Source organism: Hirundo rustica, chromosome 17 (assembly GCF_015227805.2).
Source record: "Hirundo rustica isolate bHirRus1 chromosome 17, bHirRus1.pri.v3, whole genome shotgun sequence".
NCBI lineage: Eukaryota > Metazoa > Chordata > Aves > Passeriformes > Hirundinidae > Hirundo > Hirundo rustica.
Genome location: NC_053466.1, coordinates 9,815,016 through 9,839,207, shown reverse-complemented (window position 1 = coordinate 9,839,207; position 24,192 = coordinate 9,815,016). Strand labels below are relative to the sequence as shown.

Genomic DNA, 24,192 nt, shown 5'->3' with positions numbered 1-24,192 from the left:
TGTACAAACGTGCACATCTTTAGGTGAGAGTTTACACACACCCACACCCACACACCCCCCTGTGCCTGTTGCCTGTGCAGTGGGATGTGTTATTGTTACCATGAGTTATTTGTTGTTCACCTTTGTGTCCTTTGGGGTGCAGTTTCCCTGACGTGATGATGCCGTCCTACGCCCGGAACCCCTGGTCCTGTGTCTTCTTCATCGTGTACCTCTCCATTGAGCTCTACTTCATCATGAACTTGGTGAGTCCTTGGGGGAGCACTTCCCTTCCCTCTGCCTGGTTTTGGAGCTCATTGCTCCGCAGAGACTTCCCCGTTCCCAGAACTGCTCTGCAATCATCTCAGACCCTTTGGCAGAATACTTCTAGAGATGGCAGCTCGGCTACAGATAGAACTCTTTTAATGTCTAACCACGAGGAATTGAACTAAATCACAGAAAACCAAATTATATGAGCATCTTTCAGCTACTCTCCCATTAATATTGTGCTTGGAGTGACATACTCGGTTGCTTGGAATTTATTATCCTTCTCTGTCTTAATTATTTATCATAAAGTGGCATTTTATTATCTGGACTTGCCCGAAATACTTTGTAAATCAGCTTGAAGGGGACGGGATTACTCAGTGCGGCAGGACTGCAGTGCTGATCACTGCAGAGTGAGAGCACGGCTGCCCAGGGCAGGATGTGAGTGCTGGAAAAGGGCTTGCCAAAGGAGCTGAGGAATTCTGCCACCCAGGGTGAGGGATTTCATGCTTGTGGATGGGTTTCACTGCCTTCCCAGATGGAGAGTTAGCTTTGCTATGCCAAAGCTCCCAGGAAGTGAGTGCAGAGAGCAGCCCTCAAACCCTGCTTTCCAGGAACAGATCAGGGCGCTTTCATGAACCTTTTGGTACGGTTTTCTGCTGGCATTTGTGTGGTTTAGCCATAGCCCTTAAAATCCACTAGCAAGTGTTGAGAGGCCAGAAACATCTGGACCTCCTCCAAGAAGTGGATCAGAGCCATGATCCTGAGGATGCCTTTGTGAGATCCCTCGTGCCAGCGGGACCTCGCTGACTGTCCCTCCTCCATCAGCATTCCTGCTGCAGGCAGTGCCTCTCCTTGCTTCCCTGAAACCCTGCAGATTAGAAGGGTCAAAACAACCCTTTATTTTTTTTTTTTTCCCCATCTTCTCAGCTTCTGGCTGTTGTGTTTGACACTTTCAACGACATTGAGAAGAGGAAGTTCAAGTCCCTGCTGCTGCACAAGCGCACGGCCATCCAGCACGCGTACCGGCTGCTGGTCACCAAACAGGTACAGCTGTGTCAGCAGCACCCCTGGGCTGGGCTGCTTAAACAGCACCTCCAAAAAAAGGCCATTTATCTCTGCTGCCTGTGATCGGCCTCACCACGGGCTGGTGGGTTTTTTCAGTCGTGTAACTTGTTCACCCGTGTTTCTGGAGAATTCTGAATTTCAGCCCTGCGTGAGGTTACGGCTTGGTAGAATGAGGGATATTTGTTCTGAAGCGCATGTGATCATTGATTTCTCTCTGATTCAGTCTGGGTCACTTGAGGACTTGTTTGGCTTACCAGGCATCACTGCTGAGAGGAGGGATGGGTCGTACAGTTGAATATAGAATCCATTTGCCAGAACCTGCACAAGTGAACAGTGCAGAAACAGAAGGAATTCACCTACAATCAACTTTTTACAGGGACAAGCGCAGTGGGGAGAAGGTTGATTTCTTGCTTAACTTGTTGGAGCAGCAAGAGAAATAAGACCCAAAAATAACTAACCCACTTCTAGTAGATGAGTTCATGTTTAGTGCACATAGCTGATGGTCTTTAAAAAAGTGCCATGATGGGATCTGTGAGGCTGCCTGCTAATTTCCCAAGGAGAGGGCTTGAACTCTGCTTGGGGTGTCTGGTTGGACAATTTTCAGGTGATGGGGCAACAGGGAGCAGTTCTGCATTTTCTGGAGGGACCAATTGCCAAGAAGGCTTTCTGATCTCTGTGACCTGGGATGTTAAAGTAATAGCTCGGGGTACTTAGGGGGCTCAGTAATAATGTATGAAATCCTGCTTAAAACAAACCCAGAGTGAGAATTAAAAGCCTCTGTGCGTTCCTGCTGCTCCTGACAGCATTCCTTTGTTGCCAGAGGCCGTCTGGAATTTCCTTCAAGCACTTCGAAGGGCTGCTGCGGTTCTACAAGCCTCGGATGTGCGCCAGGGAGCGATATCTCACCTTCAAAGCACTGAACCAGAGCAATACCCCTTTAGTCAGGTAGGATGCTCCTGCTGCTGCACGCCCTGCAGCTGGGCTGTGCTGCGGGGAGGATGGCTGGGTTTGTGGAATGAGCCTTGTCTGACACGTGGGGATAGGAAGGGTTTTTCTGGGAAGCGGGGGGAGCTGGGTACCCTGCGGGCTGAGGTTTTCCTCGGGAGGTGCTGGAGTTGCTGCGTGCCCTCTGGTGGATACAGCGCTGTGCTGGCACTCACAGGCAGGAGCTGCTTCCCCCTCCCGTGCCGGAGCAGAGCTGGGGAGCAGCGCTGCAGCCTGCGAGGAGCATTTCCTCACGCAGCGCAGCCTCGCAGCCCAACAAGTCTGTGCTTTTATCCGGCAGCTGGCTGTCCCCCCCAGGGTTTTGTTAATTAAAATTTGGTTCTGCTGGTGCTTTCAGGGCTGCCATCCTCTGTGTTATGAGGCAGAGAATTGCCGTTCTGGTGGGGGGTGGGCGCAGCTTAACTCCAGCCAGCGAGGGAGCAGAGGGAATTAGAGCAGGAGACCTTCTCTTCCTTTTCCTTTGTTCTGGCCACAGACAGGTTCCAAGTGACTCTCCTATGAAACTGGTGCTGATGCTTCTCCTTGAAGTCAAGTGCCACAGAGAAGTATTGAAAATGGCACAGGGAGAAAGACTGAGTTGTGAAATTTGGGCACCGGTGTCACCAGTAAGGGTCTGAGAAGTTCAGCATCCTCACTTGCAGACACATAAAAGCTGTTACAGGCCTGACCCCGAGCACCTAGACTGGCACTCATGTTCTATGAGTTTCTTTGCTTTCATGTCCTTTCTCAAAGTTAATTTTTACCTTGAAAAGAAAATGTGCAAAGACGTTAGAAGAGGACTGTACGAGTAATTAAGCCAGTCCAGGACTTCTTCATGAAGAGCAGTGCAATCTCCATCCCTTGGAGCTGGCATCTAAACCTCAGGTCTTTTCTCTCAGTGGTAAAGTTCTGGAGTTCAGCAGAGCCAGAGTATCCCTTAAGGGCTGAAGCATTACAGAAAGGAGATTCTGGCTATTGTCAGTCAGGTACCTTTGGGCAGGCTGGGAAGAGGTCACGGTTGAGTTCTGTCAGCTGTGGCTGCAGTTCTGATAAGGAGTTAATAACTTCCAGGGACTCTCCACTGGTGGTGTCTGACAGGGACAATTAAGGAGCTGCTCACCCTCAAGGCCCTGATCAGATGTTTCTTTCTGTTTTGCAGTCTAAAGGATTTTTACAATTTCTATGAAGTTGTTGGCTTAAAATGGAAGGTAAGAGTTTGTTGGGTGGAGAAGAAGGGAACCGTGTGTGTGGGAGGGAGAGAGGGAGAAAAGGAGTGGATAGAGAGGAGCTGGGTGAGAAACAAAGGCAATCCAAGAGAAGCAGGTGTTGTGGGGAGGGTGGGTCTCCATCCCCGCCCTTTTTTTTTGCATGGCTGCTGCTCTGGCTGCTGCTGACCGTGGCTGTTCTGCTTGCAGGCAAAACGGAACCGCGAGCACTGGTTTGATGACCTTCCGCGGACTGCCTTCCTTATTTTTAAAGGTAACACACTGTTTTCGTGGCAGCCTGGGTTCAGCGGGCACAAAGGGTATTTCCTTACCAAGACAGGACACTCTGAAGGGATTTTCTCCTATGTCCCTGGCAAACACCTGAGGGAAGGCCTTCTCACCAGCTCCCTGTGTATCCTCCGACGCCAGAGACTTGGATTCTGAGTCTCCAGGGACAATTTCTGTCCTGTAAATATTCCTGCAGTGGCTGTGGAGTGGGATTTGGTTTGTCTCAGAAGCTGTTTGGCTGCCTGGTCCCAAGGTGTGTTTGCAGCTCCCGTTCAGGTCAAGGACAGCAGTTTGGGAAGGGAGAAGAGGCCTGAGATCCCCATCAGAGCAGTGTCTGGCCAATTTACCTCCTGTGTCCCAAGGTTCCTGACTGGATGTAGCCATTCAGAATTAAGAACCTGCAGCTCTTCTGAGGTGTTGTGAACAGCTGTGATCCAAACACAGCTGCCACAGGAGCCCTCAGAGCTTTGCTGATGCTCCCAACCCTCCTTGTTCCCAACACGGACAGAGCATTTACCTCTGTCCACACCTCAGAATTAGCACATGGAGACCAAACAGAGCATCCTGGGGGCTAAGGATAATGACTTCATTGCTGCCAAAATTCTAAAGGAATTTAAACTTGCTCCTGAAAGGTGAAAGTTGATCATCTACTGATCTGTTCAGCTTCTGTGCTGAGGATTGGTGTGGAAAATGTCTCTAAGGATGAGATAGAGGGATCTGTGGTATGGAGGATGGTGTAATCACTTGTTTTGTCATCCTTTCAGGCATCAACATCCTGGTGAAGTCCCGTGTGTTCCAGTACACTATGTGTGAGTAGGAATCATGAGCTGTCTCTGCTTGGCTCCCTTCCTCATGTAGCTCTGCTGTGCTGTGTCTGCCAGCCCTCCAAGGACTTGGTGTGGTTCATGGACAAATTTTGGGAGTCTTGGTGGGGAGGGAGGGAAGTGCTTCATTGTACCAGCAGCCTGGGCTCTCAGCTCTGCCTCTGGAGAGGCTCCCTGGCTCACCACTGAGCACTCCCGTGGGGCTGGCGCTGGAGGAGTCAGCTTGTTGCCTTCAGGTGGGTTGGTGATCAGCTGTCCCAAGCCTTGGGGGGTTTATCTTGCAGCTGAGGGATGCTGGATGAGGAAGAGTTTGCCAGTCAGCCGCATTCTGTCTGCTCTCAAGGAGCTGAGAGCATCCTCACTGCTGGAGGGATTGCTTGGCAACTGAGCTGCCTGTGAGAAGGAGTCTGTGCTTCTCTAGAGGAGGAAGAGTGCTTCCTCCTGGTGCTGCCTGCTGGCTTCTAAGTGATCTATTCCTACTCAATAATATGGGATTTTTTTTTTTTTTTTAATTTTTTTAGTTTTGTTTCTTTTTGAAGATAAAGGCACTGCATCTCTTAAAGGCCTGGAGAAAGATGTGGGGGAAGATTTCCAAATTATGAGTTCAGTTTGTTCATTGAGTTGGAACCAATGACCCTGCCACTTGTCCTATATTATATTCTTTTTGTTAGCCTAAAAAATGGATATTCAGGAGTGGTTTTGGTATGGGTTTTTCCTTTGTTTTCCAGACACTGTGGTGGCTGTGAATGGAATTTGGATTCTTGTTGAAACCTTCATGCTGCAGGGTAGGAAACATCACAGCTTGTTCCTGGACTGTGGTGCTGGGGGGTTGGAAAAAAAGGGAAGACTTGAGAAAGCTGTTCTTGTGTCTTGCAGGAGGGAATTTCTTCTCCAGGAATGTCCCGTGGAGCTACATAGTCTTCCTCACAAGTAAGCTGATGCCTCCCAGCAGAGCTGTGTCACTTCCTGAGGAGCTGGGAAGGGAATTGGAGTTACAACTTAACCAGGGGTGTAGAGCCTCCACCCAGAACAATGCTGTGCCTGGCAGGGATTGTTCTGTGGACTTTCCCAGAGAGAAATCTCCATCAACACAGGAAACTCTGTTGATTTGGAGGGGAAGAGTCTCTTGGGCACCTCACTGAGAATGAGGAGGGTGGGTGGGGTCTGTTAAACCCTGTTCAGAAACCCTTTAAAATCACCCCACATCCAACAGGGCAAACCTTCCCAGGAGCCTTTCCTGCTCATTCCTGATCCCTTGTTTTGCAGTCTATGGCGTGGAGCTGCTCCTGAAGACCACTGGGCTGGGGCCTGTGGAGTACCTGTCCTCAGGCTGGAATCTGTAAGTGCACATTCACCTTTTTGGGTCGGAAATGTCAACTCCTGAGCCAAGCCTATAGAGGAGAGGCCATCAACCAGCTTTCACAATTCTGCCCCTGGCCTCGTGCATCTTGTTAGGCTGGAGCAGCACCAATCCCTCTTCTCTGCTGAAGCACTGCTGATAAACCGCTGCTCTTAGTTCATTTTATTTTATTTTTCTTTCCAGCTTTGACTTCTCAGTCACCCTGTTTGCATTTCTGGGGCTCATGGCACTGGCGTTTAACATGGAGCCCTTTTACTTCATCGTGGTCCTGCGACCCCTCCAGCTGCTGAGGTGAGCTGGGAGAGGCTGGGGTTCCAGAGGGCAGGTGGGAGGAAACAGCTGGTTTTCCATCAGTCCCACTGGGCACTGAGCTCCCCAGCAGGAGAGGGCGAGGATTGCTCTGTGGGAATGTGACCGTGGCAAACGGGAATTGCGTGGCGTAATGAGATTAGCCCGAGTTATCGGAACGAAGGGTGGCAAAAACTTGGGATGGGATATGAAAACCCCGTGCTTTGGAGCTTAAGCTGATCTCTAATGGAGATCAGGGGATTTACTGGGGGCAGATTATCCTGTGTCTGCCTTCGTGGGGTTCTTATACCTCCTCTAAATTGTCTGCTGCTGTTCAGAGAAGAGCTTTTCCGTCGGGGTGAGATGTTTGAGCCAGTTTAATAATTTCCATTGAATTACCAGAAATTACAGTTCTCAAAGACTGCTGCTTTCTAGGGTGAAGTACTGCCCTGCTCTAACTGCATCTCACACTTTGAGCAAGACCATGGCCTGTAACCTCTCTGCAGTTCAGGGAGCTGGGGCTGATTAACCCTCTCATGCCCAGGTACACTCACCTTCACAAACACCCCCAGAGCCACAGGGGGAAGGGATTTGAGGCGAAATGTTTCATTAAAAACAAGCTAATGTAATTTAGCTCTTCAGCGAGGATTTTCAAAACACTTCATGACACTCAAGAGGGGAAAAAAAAAAAAAGTTTTCTGTTTTCCTCCCCTGCCAAAGCCTGTTTGGCAGCTGTGTTTTCTCTCTAAAGGCTGATGGGGTTGCCAAATCTTAAATTAGCAGGCACAGTGTAGTTTTCTTTCATCAGTTTTTATTGGGTCATGGGGGGGAGCACAGAAAAGCTTGTGTACATGGGACTAGAGTAAGTTCTTACGATTTTTAGGAGTTTTAAACAGCTGTTTATGCATCATGGCATGTAAAAATACAGCCTTTTTTCCCCCCCTGAGATCCTCAGTGCTGTAAACAGCGGAATGTGTCATAAACATTCAGAGGGACAGCAGGACAGTGGAAGGTGAGCAGAGATCACTTGAGCGAGAGCAGTGAGGTGCCAGGAAACCTCGCTGTCACTGACCTGCCAGGGAGAGAGAGCTGGGGTTCTCCTTTTAGCTCTTTCCCCCAGCACCAGGAAAGCTGCAGGGGGTGGGTAACTCCCGGCCTCTCCTTCCAGGCTGTTCAAACTGAAGAAACGCTACAGGAACGTCCTGGACACCATGTTTGAGCTGTTCCCTCGCATGGCCAGGTACCAACTTCTGCTCTTTGGGCGATGGCAGGGAGAGGGGAGTGAAGGTTTGGGGTCAGGATGGGGACCTGTCCAACCTGCTGCCATCTGCCTGTGGGTCGTTACCGATTCTTCTCAGCCACCGGAGCGTTCATCTTGCAATCCCTCGGAGCAGCAGCGCTCCCACACCCTGGGCCTCCTCCTGCTTTTGTGTTAGGGTAACGAAGAGTCCCTGCTTGTTTGAATGTTTCTCTCCCGTCCCAGCTCTCGCTGAGGGCCGAAGCCCACATGGGAAGGGCATTGGCAGGATCCCCTCGGCCCCGGGCGCTCCCCTGTCCTCAGCAGAGCGTTATTGTGAGCTGGTGGGGCAGAGGGAGCCTGGTGCTTGAGTGGGGCCCCCTCAGCCCTGCTTCCCTCGCAGGAGGCCTGAGCTGGCTGGAGAGCCCTGCTCTTGGCACCGTCCCTGCTTCCAAGGATGTGGAGAGGGCAGAAACACTGTGTGGTGTTCTTTAGTGAAGGAGCTGCGGAGAGATGTTTGTTTAACAGAAAAAGGACAGACTGGGAGGGAATCCAGGCTGCTCTTTAGTTTCTCTCTTCAGTGAGTGGCAAACTCCTTGTCCAAGGACTCCCTGAATGAGAGCAGGCCAGGAACTGCAGAGCCGCAGCAGCAGGGAGGGTGGGCTGGGGTTTCCAGTGCTGCTTCCCATCCCTTGGAAATTCCTCCCAGAGCAACCAGCCCAGGATTTTGTGTTTGCCTGCCTTAGCAACTCTTCAGCAGCACAGTACTCTTTCTGTTTCTGCCTCCAGCCTGGGTTTAACCCTGCTGATCTTCTACTATTGCTTTGCCATCGTTGGCATGGAGTTCTTCGCTGGCGTGGTCTACCCGAACTGCTGCAAGTGAGTATCTCAAATCCAGCCCCCTCAACAGCGCTTCTGGTGCTCAGCCAGCAGCAGGGAGCTCTGGCAGCTCCATTTCCCCTGTGGAGAAGTGGCCAGAGGATGGGGCTGAATGGGGTTTTGTAGCTAAGGCAACACGTGGCAAAAACCCAGGGCATAATTCATTTCTCTTGCCCCATGCCTGGAAGTGTCCAAGGTCAGGCTGGATGGGGCTTGGAGCAACCTGGGATGGTGGAAGGTGTCCCTGCCCATGGCAGGAACTGGATGAGCTTTTAAGGTCCTTTCCTACCCAAACCATTCTGTTTCTATGATGCAGAGTTGCTTGTCCAGCAACAAATTCACCCAAGATAAATTCACCTGGTGCTGGACTCTAAGCTGTCCTGAGCCCTTTTCACCTTTAATGACGGCAGACCACTTGGAAATGCCAAGCTTGAAGGGTGTGAGGCAAGGAACTCAAACTCTCAGCTTCTCTGGTGTGATATTGGCTGAATTATTAAAAGGACTCCATGTGCTCCCTGGGCTTGTGCTGAGCTGTGAAGGAGAGAGGATTCCTTCCAGAGGAAAAGACAAGCGTTGGCCAAGAGGTGGAAATTGCCTCGCTTCTTCTGGAAATTGCTTCTACAAGGGCTGATATTTATAATTTTTTAGGTTTTCCTTGCCTTTCCAGTCTCTGCTGATTCTGTGTCCTGTTTTCTCCAACCAGCACAAGCACTGTCGCAGATTCCTACCGCTGGGTGAACCACACCGTTGGCAACAAAACAGTTGTGGAGGAAGGTTATTACTATCTCAACAACTTTGACAACATTCTGAACAGCTTTGGTAAGGGCACTTTTGTCCCTAGGAAAGATTATCCCGTGTTCCTGCGGAGCTGGATGGCTCTGTAATGCTGTAATGCTCATGTGAGCCCGGGACTCTCCCAGGGAGTCCTGCTAATGCACCTCGCTCAGCATCCTGCTCTTTCTGTCTGGAGAGCTCCAGCTGACTAATTGTGCCAGGACTGCTTTGCAGGCTGAGCAGAGGTCTCTCAGAGGCAGCTGGAAGCCAGCAGATCAGTTCTGGCTGGTGATCAGACCAGAGGTGTTTAAGGAGGCCATTAAGTCACTGCCCTTCTAAGGAACCAACAGCGATGCCGCTCTTTAAACCCTCTGATGAAGGATAATTTGAATGTGTTGATTACTCTCCGTGATTTTTCCTAATGTGTGAGCAGAATGCTTATCTCCTGGAGATTTCAGAGGTCTCCATGCTCTCCGGTGAAGAGTCAGGTCTGGCTTCTTTAGGGAACAGAGACAAATCCATGCTGCAGGTTCTGTGGGTCTGACCCCCTTTGTCTGAAGCCATTGCAGTGGGGAGGGTCTGCATTCTCTCCAGATCTGCTGTCTTGTATCAGTCCTCCCAGTCAGATACTTTATCTACAAACCCCTGTAGAGCGGGTCAGGATGGATGGAACAATTACCTGTGTGTGTTTTCTCCCTCTCCTGTGCAGTGACGCTGTTTGAGCTGACGGTGGTCAATGACTGGTACATCATCATGGTGAGTGAACCCTGCAGGCAGCACGGACCCTGTCAGCTCAGGCTCACCTTCCACACCACCACTGCTTTCTTCCCACCGTGACTTGTTGCCAGATATCTTTGGGTCCTGAATGCTGGGAGGCATTTGACCCCTGCCATGCTGCTGGGCACGTTTCCAGGCTTCACAGGCTGGACTGATGCAGTCACCCTGTGCTCCAGTTTGTCACCCTGCTGTCCAGGCTGTGTTCTCGTGGCACAGGGGCTCTTACAGCCACCAGCTTTGGATGTTGAGTGTGTTTGCCTGTAGGAACCTCTCTCGTGAGCTATGAGGACCTGTTGGGGCACTGAGCATTGCACAAGCAGTCCCTGGGGCCAGAGTGTTTCTGCTGCTTTGTGCCCCTTGACAAGCAGTGAACGGCGCCTCTCCCTTCTTTTGTGCGCTGCTCACTTCTTCCCTCTCCTCTTTAGGAAGGGGTGACATCCCAAACCACTCACTGGAGCCGTCTGTACTTCATGACCTTCTACATTGTGACCATGGTGGTGATGACCATCATCGTGGCTTTCATCCTGGACGCTTTTGTCTTCCGCATGAACTACACCCGGAAGAACCAGGATTCAGAAGGTCAGAACTGAGGCCTGGCTCACCTGACACGTTGGGTCTTCTCTCCCTGGTACTTTATGTCTTTAGGAGAGAATGAGACTGGAAAAAATACTTTTTTTTTTTTTTTTTTTTTTTACAATTTTTTTTTTTTTTTGTGCCTGACATCCTGAGCTAATTCTTTTGCTTTGATGTGATATTTCTGTCTGGTCTTTCTGCTCTGCCCCTCATCTCTCCACCAGAATTCCCCAAAAAGCGTGTGTGGGTGTATTTATGTGGGTTTTGTATACGTCTGTATGTTTGTGTGCACACACACACACAAACTTCAACCACTTGAGCCATCTCAAGCAAATTCTTTGAAAATAGGAAGTCGGTGTGCATTTCATGCAGGGTTTCTAGGAAACATTGCAGCAATGATGTCGCAAAGCTCAACGAGTGACCTGACAGGAAGGGAAGATTGATAATTTTTTTTAAAACCAATTTTCTTTCCTCACTGGTGGCAGGATGTGTCTCCGAGGTGATTTGCCGTTTTTGCCACGACCTGGAGGACAGCAGACACTGCCTGTCCAGTTGTTCCCCCATTCTCTGGTTGTACTTAGGACATGCCTTTTCCTCTAGGAACTGGCAGTGGCTGAGCTCTCCATCGCCCTTGTCCCTTACTCACTGTCCTTTTCCTCAGCTGGGGGGCATGGAACTGCAGGCACCTTCCTGACCTGCTAATTCAGCTGCCAAAGCTACACTAATGCCTTACAGCCCTTCTCCTGCTGTTCCTTCAGGTGAAGGCCCCAGCCCCCTGCTTTTTTAAGTGCCAGAAGATCAAATTTGTGTGGCCCAGGAGCTAATTAATTAGGGAAACACTTGGGATCCTTCCTGCACCCAGTTTGAAGGGAGCAGTGAAGGACATTGCTTAGCCCAGGGCTCCCAAGCTCTCTGAGGCAGGTGAAGGTCAGAAGGCAGCAACTCTTGTGGGATTATTTGATTCCTTAATTTACTGGCCAGCAAAAAAAAAGCTACAAGATTTATTTATGTTTTAAGATACCAAGGAGCCTGATGAGAATAGTTTGAGTCAGAGGTTTGCTGGCCTTACACACCAGTTAACTTTCTCCATGCCTTGTTGGGGGTCCAGCATATCCATGTCATAGTCCCAAAAGCAGGTGCAGGCTGTACCTGACCTCTGGCTTTGTCCTGTGTGCTTTAGACTTTGCCTTCCAGGGTTATTGTAGCAGCTGTTGAAGCAATGCTCACCTTGGAGACTTTGGGTTTTTTTTTTTTTTCCCCTCTGTTTCTTGCCTCTCCAGAAGATAATGGCATTGTGCTGGAGAAGGAGATCTCCAAGGAGGAGGTGATTGGCATAATTGAGCTGTACAAGAGGACTTCAGCTGCCACTGAAACAGCTCAGCTGCAGAAGATCGTGTTGCAGATGGACAAATACGGGGTAAGAGGAAACTCTGCAGGTTCTCACCTTCAGGAGAGGGAGGTGTGCTGGGACACTTGGTCTGTCTGGAAAGAGAAGATCCACCTGCCTCTGTAGTGTTGAGGGCTGAGCTGCTGGAGGGACTCAGCAGCAGCACAAAATTTTGCTGCTCTAGAGAAGGAGCAGCTGCTCCTTGCATAGCCTTGACAAAGGCTCGTCCCTGCTGCCTGCAAACTTCCCTTGGAGCTGTCCTGACTGGAAAAAAGCATATTTTGTTTTCCTCTAAGGAAGCCACGATCTCATAATTCTGCCTGTCTCTCTCTGTGCCATCATGCACTAAGGTTTGGACAGTCCTGGAGCATTATTGATTCCAGGTCCTTCCTTTCCCCCTGGCACTGCTTAAGCTTCCATTCTAAAACATTCTAAGTGGGGAAAATGAGCTCTTGTCTCAGGACTGTTGTCTCGTGCATCTGGGAAGAGCTGAAGTGGTTGTTCTAGCACTGGCCACGATACCCCCGTGTCACCATGACACAGGGCAGGTGCTGCAGCCTCCCAGGTGACAACAGAAGGAGCCTGGGGTGGTCTGAGCTCCTCAGTGGGTGAGGGGTGTCCACAGGAAGGATGTCTGCAGTTCCAGGGCAGATCCAGCTGCTCAGTGACTGATGGATGTCTTTGTTGGTGTTTGCTCCTCCTTGCCCCGGCTCTTTAGCAAATGTCCACGGTGTTTCTGGGACGCAGGTCGAGGACCAAGAGCGATCTGAGCATGAAGATGTATGAGGAGGAGATACAGGTACGTGGGCCTGAGCTGGGGCTGCCACCAGCTCTGTGCTGAGAGCGTTCCCTGGAATGACAGCCCATCCTTTCAAACACTGGGGACTGCTTTCCTCTGAGACCAGGGCTTTGTTAAACCACAGCGCACATCAGAGCTGTGTCAGGCTGTGCACAGTGACCACACTGGGGGTGTGCACAGGCACTTCTGCTTCTCTGAGCTGCCCGGGGCTCCCCGGCTGTGAGCTGGGGCTGTGAGCACGGTTTGGTGCTGCCTGGTGCTTGGCTGCTGAGCACAGAGCTCTTAAACCTCTGGAATGTGGTTGTGTTTGAGCTTAGGCGTGTCTGTCTGACACAGAAACCGAGGCCTGGCCCAGGCTGCCCGGTTTGCAGGCTGAGCAAGATGGGTGATGATTAAATCAGCAGTTTTTAGCACCTTGCTGCCAGTGCTATCTGTGGTCAGGAGCTTTCTGCCATGGGTTTGCTCACTGTCCTGCCAAAGACAGTTGAAGGTTGTGGGCTGATGTAATCATTAGTGCTGAAAGAATTATCTGGTAACCATTAGAGCCTGTCCTTTGTCCCCAGAGCAGACAGACCGGGGATGAGTCTTGAGTCCCCCTAAGGAAAATGCACATTATTTACCACGGGGCTGGGTCATTCTGCCTGTTGTGCTTGGTCTGTGACTGAGGATGTGACATCCTGGAACACCCTGGGTGCTGCCCAGCGCCAGGAGCAGCTCTGCAAGCCCCAGACACCATGGGAATAGCTGTACTCAAGCCCTGGGTGTTCAGGAGGGACATCCTGAGGGAGGGAAGTCTCCTTGGGCTGTGGGTGGCAAGGTCTGAGTGCAGCCACGACAGCCAGGCTGCAGTTAGCTGGGTTGTTGTGATGCCTTGGGAGGGCTGAGCTGGAACAGAGACTGGACAGAGCTGGGGAATAAAGGAGATATTTATTGAAAGGCCTTTAGGGTTCAGCTTGGGCAGGGCAGTGCCTGGCCAGGGCTGCACCCAAGGTGGACTGAAAATGGTCACAAAATGTCTAAGCAGTCACAGTCTTACATTTTTATGTTTTGGTCCATTTGCATATTGGGGTTTAATTGTCCAGTTACAGCTCCAGGCTGTGAGGTCTCATCCTTCTTGTTCCTCCCTTTAGCCACTGTTGTTTGTGCTTTTGGGCTGGAAGTTGTCCTTGGTGTGCAGCAGGAAAAGGATTTGTTCTGTGTCCCTGCTGTGTGCAGAGAGTTGAGTGACCCTGAGTGTGAGCTCAGAGCTGCGCCCTGGGCAGCGCAGAACCTGAAATACAGCAGAGATAGAACTTAAGGCATCAGTTCCAGGTGTTTAGGCTTTATCTAGGGCTTTGGAAAGAGTGCCTGAAAAAATGTGCCCTGACATGGCAGTGACAGAGGACTCTGCCCTTCTGGGGTGTGTGGGGCACAGCCTGATCCCTGCCTCTTTGCTCCCCTGCTGCAGGAATGGTACGAGGAGCACTCCAGGAAAGAGGAATCTCAGACACCACTGCAAGAGCCTGCATCTGCTTCCAGCAGCTCTCTGAAGCCCCTGAGCCTCCGGCAGCGCTCCCAGACTGTCATTTAGGCCTAGCTAACGCGAGCCACCTTCTATGCAATAACCTAGAGTATTCCTCCCCAGCCTGTCTCTTGGCAGGGTGTATATAGATCTGTCAGTGTACCATGTAGGGATCAAATCTCACCCCAGCAGTGGCTGCTGAGAAGCCAGAGGCCCAGGGGGCTCTGGGGAAGGCTGCTGCACACGGATTGAGCGTGGTGCCCATGCTCAGCACATCTGGGCAGGACAGAGCCCTTCTCCCTCTGAGCCCCTGCCCAGGCTGCAGCTCCTGCTGCTCGTCTTACCACTAACAGACCTTGGGGAAAGGGATGTGTAATCCATTAACAGCAGGGAATTCGCTGAAGTCACCTGCTTTACAGTAAAACTTCGGCCCTTTTGGAAGATCCCTGTTGCTCAAAGGGTACCATTAACCGAGGGACAAAAGATCTGGGAGTGAGTTTTTGTTTCTTCTCCACCTTCCTTAGCAGAGAAGGGGGAGGTGGTGTCAAATCTCGGCACTTTTGGAAGGGCAGCCTGCCCTCCCCCTCCTTTTGGCACACCTAGATGCACACCCTGTAGTAGCTCCAGCTCTGATTATTGAATTTCGCTGTCCCCGAACAGTTCTGAGGCAGAACTGAGGGCCATCACCTCGTTATGGTATGAGCATAGGTGGGACAGGGTTTGGAGACTCTGTCTCTTCTGTGTCTGCATCGCTGCTGGTCAGTCCTGCCCGTGGCACTGCCTGGGCTTGGGGTCACCTCTGCAAACCCCAGAGCTCGTGTCTCTCTTTGGGGAGGGGGTTCTGCAGGGTGATGTGGCTGTTGGGCTCTGCCACTTGGCCAGCAGCTCTGTAAAACCTCTCTGGCTGCTCCTCAGCTCTGGTAAATGACTGGGAACAGGAGTGGGAGGCGTTGCAACTCCAAGTCTGGCGTTTTTCTGCCTGGCTCTGCGTTAAGGAGAGCTCCTGGGCGTCACACACTCCTGCTGGTCACTCCTCAGTCCAGCTGAGCACAGAGTGGAGCTCCTCCCTTGCAGGAATGTTTCTCAGGCTGGAAAACGTCAGCTCAGTCAGATCTTGGAAGATCCACGAAGGGCTCTACTGTTCCCCTGGGTTTTGGATGCAGGAGGAATGTGGGAGACGAGGACTCTTCTCACCTGTCTGCTTTTCTGCACCTGAGAGCTGAGGGATGAGGAGGAATGGGAGGGAAGGGATCCCCTCCCAGCTCTGCCACGTCTGTGGGAATGTGGCAGTTGTGTCTTCAGCTGTCACAGTTTGTCTCTCCAAGTCCCTCTTCCCTGTCAGGGCCGGAAGTTCTGAGGGCTGGAAGTCCCTGGCAGCTGGGAGGTTCCATCACCTCTTGCTGTTTGATCTTTCCTCAGTTCAGACGAGGAGTGGAGCTTCCTGGGGCGGCATCAGGCAGTGGGAGGTCTGTGTCCGCATTCCCTTTGTCCCACGTGCCCGTCTTTTCCTCGGTGGCCTCACCTCGTGGCACAAGGACAGCAGGAGAGGGCTGATCCTACCCGGGCAGCTCAGGAGCATTTCATGGCTGGGTGAGACTTTCAGAGGGAGGCAAGACAGACAGAGCTGCTTCTGGAAATCTCCCCCTCCACGGGAGCGCCTGGAAGGAGCGGGTTTGCAGCTTCCCGGGCAGCACACGCACCGGTGGCTGCTCCCAACCCTTGCCCAAATTCCCTGGGTGCCTCACCAGCAACTCTTTGTTTCCTTTCTGGATACTTGCAGGTATGAAACTACTTCTGAGCTGACCCGTGAAGGACCTTAAAGGGCTGTTTTCCAAACCATAAATTCAACCACAAATTAACGAGCAGTGCAGTTGTTGCTCTTGCAGTTGCTCTGCGTGGAGTCAGAGCCCGGGAGGTTTATCCAGATTAGTCCTGGGGCTGCAGGAGATGGTGTTTATTGTGCTTTAAGTTGTGGCCAGGATGAATGAGCATTGTGAAGGTTAGTGGGGGGAAAAAAATGTGGCTGCGTTTAATCTCCGCATTCCCCTACAGCAAATTTCTCCTGGCAGGGCTGTCGGTGACTTTTTCTATTTTTTTTTTTTGGGGTGGTGTTTTCTGGGTATGAAAGAGCTGTGGCTTTAAGCTGTGCTGAGGAAGGCACTGAGGGCCGATGATGCAATAAAGGGCTCCCTGGAGGGCTGGGGTCAGGCTGCTGCCTCCAAGGTGTTGATCCTCCCCCACATACCCGCTGTGTTCATTACTTTTGTAAAGCCAAGGAGGGTGGCAGGAGTTCGCTTCTTCCATATGACTTTGGAAGGAAACAAAGTTTGAGTACGGGGCATCCCCTTCTATTTATCCTCCTCTCCCTCCCCCGACACACCGACTGACGACGGAGACAATCATTTTGTAGGGAGCACGGGAGGAAGCACTGAAGGATTTTGTATGCTGGCGTTTTGTTTATAAAAAAAACCCCGATTTTATGGACGTGTCTGTCAGATGTTCTCTAGATTTTTTTCAGGCGCACTAATAAAGAGCATCCTCGGCTTCGTAAAGGCAGCGGCTTCCTTTCCTCTTTCCCTCCTTCCTTATTCCAGAGGTGGGGTTTGGCCAGGCTGGAGCATTTCCAGTGTTTGAAGAGGAGCCTGCCCATCCTCTACGGTGGCAAGTGTTTGTGTTGGGAATATTGTGCTTGCATGCCCTGCTGAGCTGCTCCACATTCCTGTTCCAGGGCATTCCAGAGCCTGCCTTCCCCTCCGCCTTCCCCCCTGCCAGGTTTTTCCCCTAAACATCAAGGTAACGCTTTCAAAGTTCGTTCTTTTAAAGCTGCCCCGGTGCAGTGTTGAGGCCAGAAGGGGTGTTTGACCCTGCACCTCTGTCCTGGGATGTTGGCCAGGGTTTCGATTGCTTTAGCCCTGCTTGTGGCAGGAAGTGGGCGTTGTGTCCAGGATCATTCCGGCAGCTGCCGGGGCGAGTTCGGGGCAGAGCCAATGGCTGCAGGCACAAGGAAGGGTTATTTGTGAAAGCTGCTGGTATCTATTAGAAAAAGGAGAAATGCTCCAGGCCCAGGAGTAAAGGAGGAAGGACCAGGTCTGACAGTTGTGGTGTTTGCTCAATGCGCCGCTCTCCCGTGGAGCGGGGCTGTGGTGTCCCTCCGGAGGGACAATTCGCTTTCCAGCCCGTGCCCCTGGACCCTCCAGCCGGGAGCACAACCACCAGCCCCCCCATTCCGTTCTCCCGGCCCTGTGGGCCCTGCAGGAGTCCCTGTCTGCAGGGACCGAGCCGTGCTGACCCCGTGCCGTGGCCGTTCCCAGTGTGGCAGCACGTGAGTGCTCTTGGGACTTCAGCTGCTGGAAACCACTTCCCCACTCCCTCAGGAAAAACCACTCTGGGTCCTGGGCTGTTCCCTCTCCCCTCCCAAGGCTCCGTGCTGACTAAGGGCTGTGTCACACCAGCACAGAGCAGGAGTGGCCTTTGCAGCAGGCAAAAGTCAAGGTTGGGTTTGTGTTTGTTTGTATTTTTTTTTTTTTAATTTATTTTATTGCAGTATTTTTACAGTGCCTAAATCTAGTCCTGCCAGAGGTCAACACTGTGTGTGGAAACCTCCAGGTCCTTTCCTACAGCTCTGCCCACCCCAGCAGGAGGAGAAAAGTAGGATCTGAAACTCAGGTTGAAAAACACTAAAACAAACCAGGGGAAACCCGCCTCCCTTGGTTTGGTGTTTGTTTTTCCCTCAGGCTTTGCTGTCCCAGTTCGTCCCCGGAGCTTTGTGTCCCCTTAACCCTGTCTGGCTCTGCCCTGTCTGCTGTTCCAGCCCATGGTGCCAACAGGGACCGTCCTTCCCAAGGACAAGCGTGTGCCTGGGCAGAGTCACAAGTGCCCAGCTCTGTCCCAGAGCACTGCATGGAGCTGAGGAGGGGGAGGTGAAGCAGCTCTGGAGACAAAACCTCTCCTGCTGCACCCCTGAGCTGGAGCTTCCCCATCCTCTGGTCCTGCGACCAGACACGGCTGAGGCCTGGATGTTGCTCCTGCCCGGAGTTCCTTAAGTTACATGGATTAGAGAGTGAGGAGAGGATGTGGGCACTGACAGCTCCTTCCCCAAAGGACAGCAGGGGCCGAGGGCTGGGCTGGCACCTCTGGCAGCACGGTCACGTCGAGGTGCCCTCGCCCCCCTGCCAGGGACAGGGGAGGGGACAGAGCGAGATCCAGGGCTGCATGTCCTGGGGCCCTTCACAGGGTGGAGAAGTGGATCACCCTGAACTCGGTGAGCAGGGCCACGCACAGGAACACCAGGTAGCAGGTGATGAGGCAGAGGCCGTAGGCCTTTCCCAGCTGGAAGCACTGCGCCGGCACCATCACGAAGGAGAACGCCAGGCTCAGCCCCAGCGTCCCGGCCAGCACCCACACCAGGGGGCTGTCGGGCTCCAGCTGTGGGAAAGGAGGGTGATGTGGGGTGACCCCGGGGTGCTGCCGCCAGCCCGGCCTGTGTCACCGTGCCACCACGGCCTTACCTTCACCAGCGGCTGGCTGCTGGTCATCTGCAGCAGGCAGCCCAGGCCCACGCCGACCAGGATGTCTGGAGCACGTTCAGGATGGACACACAGCACAGGAGAGCTCAAGGGAGCTACGGCACTGAGCACATCCTTCATATCCCTCTGCCCCACGTCCTCCTCCTTCCTGCACCTCCTGGCTAAAGCATTCTCTCTCTGTGGTGAACACAGCCCTGAGGCTGTCTGGGGCCCACCCACAACCCAGGGAGCGAGGCACAGCCCCCTGCCCTCCTCCTTCCCTTTGGCAAATCCCGAATCTGCCAGGCTCCAGCCCAAACTCCCGCCCAGCTGGGGCAGCCGTGGGGACAGGGAGGTGCTGCTGGCTCTGTCCCTGCCCCTCCCAAATAGCTCCGTGTCCCCTTGCACCGTGGGAACACTGCGGGGTTTGCCAGCCTCGGAGGGACTCTGGGATGGATCCAGCTCCCCTCCAGCGATCCCGCAGCGTAAGGGGCTCTAGGCAGGGAAACTGGGGCAGCTCCTGCCCCTCGTGCCACCACCCTGGCCCTGGCAGCCACAGGATACTGAAGATGATGCCCCCGAAGCAGGCGGAGAAGGCCATGCGGGGATAGCCCTGCCGGGCCATGGTGAGGTCGGAGAAGGCGTCTGTGGAAAAAAGGAGGTTGGCAGGGGGAGCCCAGGGTGTGCCAGGGGGGCACTGGGGAGCGGCAGAGCCCTCACCGCCGATGCTGTTGCCCCAGGCCAGCAGTGTCAGGCCCAGCACGGTGTTGCTGAGCTGGAAGATGATGCCCAGGGTCCGCAGGACGTTCACCAGCTCGGTGGCCGCGGCGTTGATCCACATGGCACTGGCCAAAAACCCAAGGAAGGCAAACACCTGACAGGAAGAGGAGCAAGCTGGTCCATGTGTGCATCCCACAGGGCCCTGCACAGCTCCTGCTGTCCCTCCTGGGGACTCGGGAGAGAGGTCCCAGCTTCTGCTCTGCCCCAGGAGCCTCAGCGCAGCCTGGAGCGGGCTGTGCCGGTCCGTGGTGGCTGATCAGGGCGGGGGGACACCTTACACAGTGGTACTTGGGTGGCTCCTCATTGCTTGTGGTGATGAAGATGATGAGGGCCAGGGCAGAGGCAACCAGTGTGACCAGTGCCCAGACTGGGAAGATGCCCTGGATTTGGTACAGCCCATCTGCACACGGTGGGGAGAGGAGGCGTCAGAGAGGCTGGGACAGGATCCCACCAGGCTCGAGGCAGGAGGTAAAGCCTCGTCAGCTAAAGCCACCTCTACCCTATGTTCTCACAGAGCTGCTCCCCTCTGTGCCTCAGTTTCCCCAGGCAGACTGGGCCTGCTCCATTTTCCCCCCAGGGCCAGGATGCAGCCAAGCCCCCCACCCTTGTGAGGGTGTATCCAGCTGCAAACACAGCTTGGCTCTTCCCCGCCCATCCTCCTCCTCACAATGGGGAGCAGCTCTGATGGGCTCTCACAGTCCCCAGGGCTTTGGTGGCACTCTCAGCCCCGTCCCCTCCTGGAAGCTGGGACTGCCCCAGGCTCTTACAGGCGCCCGATTTCAGGGTGAGGACGCAGAGCAGGGGGCTGGTGAGGATGTGCAGGCAGTTGAGGGGTCTCTTCCAGTTCAGGTCATCCTTGTCGGGGTCCACAACGGGAACGGTGAGCAGCAGCACCAGCTCCACGGGCACCTGGCATGGGGGACACCCATGTGGGACACCCTGCCAGGTGCCCTGCTCCTGACCCCACTGCCCCTGTGCCACCATCCCCACTGCAAAGCCCCAGGGACAGAGCCCCAGGGGCCAGCAGGGACGGGGATGTCCCCTTGGGGGGCTCCTCCTGGCTTGTGTTTCCCTAGGTCACCTTGAAGGCCTTGAAGAGCCGCCAGTACCAGGGCTTCCTCCTCCACTTGCGGTAGTCCAGGGGGCTGAGGGCCGTGGTGAGGATGCGCAGGGAGGTCTCCTGGGAGGGCAGCAGGGGCCGGTACTCCTCCCCTGTGAGGGGCCACAGGGACTGAGCGGGGTGGGGGCTCCCTGTCCTCCCCAGCCCTTCCAGCACGGGGCTGCGGTTCTGTGTGTCCCCAGGGCTCAGTCACACCTGCGGCAGCCTGGGGGGCTCTGGGACCCCCGAGGATGGAGCAGAGCCAGCCCCGAGCCCACAGGGAACAACGTACCATAGTCGCCACTGTTTGTGCCCGAGGGCTCCGGCTCTTCCACATTTGCCGGCATCTCTGCGGGGAAGAGAAGCGGGCAGGGGAAGTGGAAGGGGACCCCAAATCACAGGGGGTCCCATCCCAGCTGGGCAGCCCTTACCTGGCTCCCAGGGTCCGGGAGGGGCCAGCCCGTCCCTGCGCTGCCGCCGGTGGATGCAGGTGCAGAGCACCACGGTGAGCACGTAGAACACGTAGAGCCCCAGGTAACCTGAGATGGGGCAGTGATGGGGGGGGTCACGGCACCCCCAGGCTGCCCCCATCACCCCCAGACTGCTCCCACCATCCCCAGCTCCCACAGCGCTCACCCAGAGCCTCTCCCAGCCGGATCCTGCCCAAGTAGAGGACCACGAAGGTGAGGAACACGGCCACCATGTAGAAGATGACATCCCTGAGGAAGGGCCTGGAGGCGGCCGTGAAGGGCTTGACCAGGGCGATGCCCCCGGCCACCACCGTGGTGACAAACACACCGGCACCTGCCAACACAGCGCGACGTGGGAACGTCCCACGGCTCCAAAACGCTGCCCCGTACGACACGGCAGTGGGGTCCCCTTACCAAAGACGGCCCCGATGGCCAGCCCCGCTGTCCGGGGGTTGGAGAAGGCCACCACAGCACTGAAGACATCAGGTGCCCCGTTTCCAAAGGCCAGGAAGGTGACACCATGGAGAGGGGACGTCAAGGAAAAGACCTGGTGTGCTCCTCCCCGTGGGGACATGGGTGCTGTGTGCTCCTGTGCAGCGCCAGCACATGACCACTTGTCCCACTGTCACCTCCAGCTCACCCTCCAAACTGGTTTCCCCTGGCACGGTGCCGAGGGGACACAAAGTGACCCTGTCACGGCCACCTCCCCTGCTCTGTCCCCACACCCCTCCTGGCTGAGGGCCCCTGTGATTTGCCAAGGATACTGCCACGTTGTGGGACAGCTTCAGGGTGGTGGAGATGGCTGATAAATTGGGGCAGAAGCTGGAAGGGCAGAAAAGGAGACAGAGAGAGGTGATGGGGCTGCTTGGGGTCCACGGGGCTCCTGGTCACTCTGGGGACAGTCCCCTCCTCTGTGAGGCCACTCACAACTTCTCTGCTGTCACACCAAGGATGATGAACAGGTACAGGAGCCAGAGAGCCTGTGGGGTCAGGGGTGGCACAGAGAGGGGTCAGTGGGGTCCCCACCCCATGCCCCCACAGCAGAGCATCCCCAGCACCGCCCTTTCCCCTCCTTACATAGAGGGTGACAGCCAGGGGCAGCAGCTGGGGCGGGAAGACACAGAAGACCCCACCGAGGTAGTCGAGGAAGCCCCCATCCAGCTGGCAGTCGGGGTTGCTCCGGATGAAGTGGCACCACTCGGAGCTGTTGTGCTTCCGAACCTCCCAGCACTGCAGGGCAGAGGGGAGGGGGCTTGGCCTGGCCCCCCCGAGCACCCACTGCCCCCACAAGCGCTGCCATGGGGCACCCTGAGCGGACACTGCCCCCACAAGCGCTGCCATGGGCTGTTTTCGGCAGGTTACTGTCACTCCTACCTGAGTTTCCCCACCTGTGCTCCATGTGCGTGGGTCGAGGGCTGTGCCAGGGCCAGCAGAGATGGAAGCCCTTGTCCCCACCCCATCCTTGTCCCCACACGGCCCACACCCACCCTGGGCCATGGGAAGACGCCGGCCTGGCAAGCAGCGATGTTTTCAGAGGAGAAAACCAGCAGCGGAGGAAATCCTGGTGAGATCCCTGCTGCGATGGCGGGGACATGGAAGCGGGGACGGGACGGGACAGGACCCCACCGCCCCGGCAGCGCCAAATCCCCCCCGGCGTCCCCCCCAAATCCCACCGCAGCCCCCAGACTTACATCCAGGCCCCGTCCGCGGCTCAGAGCATCCCCCGCGGGAGGGAGCGTGTGCCCCACGTCCAGCAGCAGCGGGGTCCCGGCCGGCAGAGCCCCGGCCAGGCTGAGCACCACGGCCAGCCCCGTGGGCCCCTGCCCCATGGCCCCCTGCCCCTGGGGACACCTAGCACCGGCAGCGGTCCCCGCGGGCAGAGAGCGGGGGCTGCCCCCGGACCCCCATCCCGCGCTCCCCGTGCGGGGCGAGGAGGCGTTAAAAATCAATAATAAAAATGGAAATTATAATTAACGCTAAAAATAATAAAACGGATAAAAAGCAGAGCCCTCCCCACCGAGGGCAGGTTGAGCCCCGTCCCCGTCGGGGGTCTCAGCCCGGGGCCACCCCGAGCGGAGGGAGAGGAACGGCACCCACACCCCACGGAGAAAGACCGGGGGCACCCCCGAGGGCAGAGAGGCGACAGAGAGGCCGCGGTGCGAGTGGCGACGGGCACCCCGGGGGTAAGTAGGGGATCCCGGGCGGGGCTGCGGGGATGGATGGGGGTACCCGGAGACCCCACCCACGGCGCGGCCCCACCGTGTCGGCGCGGCCCCGCTGCCGTGCGCGGGCAGCTGATCCCTCCCGGCCCCCCCGCCTTAAAGGGGCCGCCACCCTCCGCCCTTAAAGCGACAGCGACGCTTTCCCAGGCGGCTGGCCGCTCTCTGCTCCGTCCCGTCCCTCTCAGGCCGGGACACCCACCCTGCGTGCTGCGCCCACCTGCGGCCCCCCTTTGGGGCGACCCTCTGAGAACGGGCGAGCTCAGCGCAGGCGTGCCCGGGGATGGTGTCCCGCGATGGGGCAGCCCCGGCACCCCGTGCCGGCGGTCCGACACCCCGCAGAGGGGCCGGTGCCCCTTCCCGGGCCGGTGTCCCGGCTCCAGGACACCCCAGCCTCAGCCGTGCCCCGTGCAAGCGCCATGCCCTGTTTGTGGGGTGCAGGTTGGCCCCCGCGGCCGGAGCCCCAAGATCCTGATGGGATTCGAAGATCCATTTCCTGGCCCGGGTAGTTTCTCCCCGAAGCTGCATTCCGCCCTTCTCCCCGCGGAGAGGTGAAAGGAATGGCACAAGGCCGGGGCTGCCGCGGGTCGGGGGCCCAAGGGAGGCACCCGCACCTGGTGTGTTCCCCCTGCCCCGGACACAGCGACACGCCTGGGCCGGGCTGCACCCGCGAGGACTCCACGCGTGTCCCCAAAGGAGGGGTGTAAGAGTCTGTCTGAAGTTCCCCTCATTTGCCTCACGATCGTCATAAGGACCCCGAGGACCCCACTGCAGTTTTGGTGTGCTCGAGGTGGATACTTGCCAGTCGTCTGCAGGTGCATTTTCCTGCATCACCACGCCACGGTACACGGGCTTTGAGCAGTGTAATGGCAGTTCTGTACCTGAAGATTACACCTGCTGCACGGTCCCTGCTTCATGACAATAGCCTATGAATT

At 55.1% G+C, this 24,192-nt stretch overlaps 2 protein-coding genes across 6 annotated transcripts in view; one reads left to right on the top strand and one right to left on the bottom strand.

The window, feature by feature from the left end:
* The window catches only part of TPCN1 (two pore segment channel 1), a 42,056-nt gene extending 25,317 nt beyond the window's left edge, over window positions 1-16,739 (top strand). For all 3 annotated transcript variants that reach the window (XM_040080723.2, XM_040080725.2, XM_040080724.2), the window contains 18 exons: window positions 143-242; window positions 1,171-1,287; window positions 2,129-2,253; window positions 3,452-3,500; window positions 3,708-3,771; window positions 4,550-4,594; window positions 5,338-5,394; window positions 5,486-5,539; window positions 5,876-5,948; window positions 6,153-6,260; window positions 7,426-7,497; window positions 8,284-8,373; window positions 9,077-9,192; window positions 9,857-9,903; window positions 10,350-10,503; window positions 11,778-11,914; window positions 12,603-12,683; window positions 14,131-16,739. In XM_040080723.2, the coding sequence (XP_039936657.1) occupies window positions 143-242; window positions 1,171-1,287; window positions 2,129-2,253; window positions 3,452-3,500; window positions 3,708-3,771; window positions 4,550-4,594; window positions 5,338-5,394; window positions 5,486-5,539; window positions 5,876-5,948; window positions 6,153-6,260; window positions 7,426-7,497; window positions 8,284-8,373; window positions 9,077-9,192; window positions 9,857-9,903; window positions 10,350-10,503; window positions 11,778-11,914; window positions 12,603-12,683; window positions 14,131-14,253 (1,612 nt within the window). In that variant the 3' untranslated portion in view covers window positions 14,254-16,739. The remainder of the gene's footprint in view (window positions 1-142; window positions 243-1,170; window positions 1,288-2,128; window positions 2,254-3,451; window positions 3,501-3,707; window positions 3,772-4,549; window positions 4,595-5,337; window positions 5,395-5,485; window positions 5,540-5,875; window positions 5,949-6,152; window positions 6,261-7,425; window positions 7,498-8,283; window positions 8,374-9,076; window positions 9,193-9,856; window positions 9,904-10,349; window positions 10,504-11,777; window positions 11,915-12,602; window positions 12,684-14,130) is intronic.
* Window positions 16,740-17,583: 844 nt separating this feature from the next.
* On the bottom strand, window positions 17,584-22,882 carry SLC8B1 (solute carrier family 8 member B1). 3 transcript variants are annotated; one of them, XM_040081271.2, is made up of 15 exons: window positions 22,730-22,882; window positions 22,116-22,268; window positions 21,966-22,018; window positions 21,803-21,860; window positions 21,453-21,558; window positions 21,205-21,372; window positions 21,000-21,107; window positions 20,861-20,917; window positions 20,551-20,681; window positions 20,237-20,378; window positions 19,748-19,869; window positions 19,410-19,563; window positions 19,254-19,334; window positions 18,693-18,757; window positions 17,584-18,609 (listed from the first exon to the last, which is right to left on the bottom strand). In XM_040081271.2, the coding sequence occupies exons 1-15, from the start codon at window positions 22,865-22,867 to the stop codon at window positions 18,412-18,414; spliced, it is 1,734 nt and encodes a 577-aa protein (XP_039937205.1). In that variant the 5' UTR covers window positions 22,868-22,882; the 3' UTR covers window positions 17,584-18,411. The 3 variants fall into 3 exon arrangements, with proteins under 3 accessions (XP_039937205.1, XP_039937207.1, XP_058278813.1); XM_040081273.2 differs by lacking the exon at window positions 21,205-21,372 and having other exon boundaries at window positions 22,730-22,868; XM_058422830.1 differs by lacking the exon at window positions 22,116-22,268 and having other exon boundaries at window positions 22,730-22,868.
* Window positions 22,883-24,192: the final 1,310 nt, after the last annotated feature.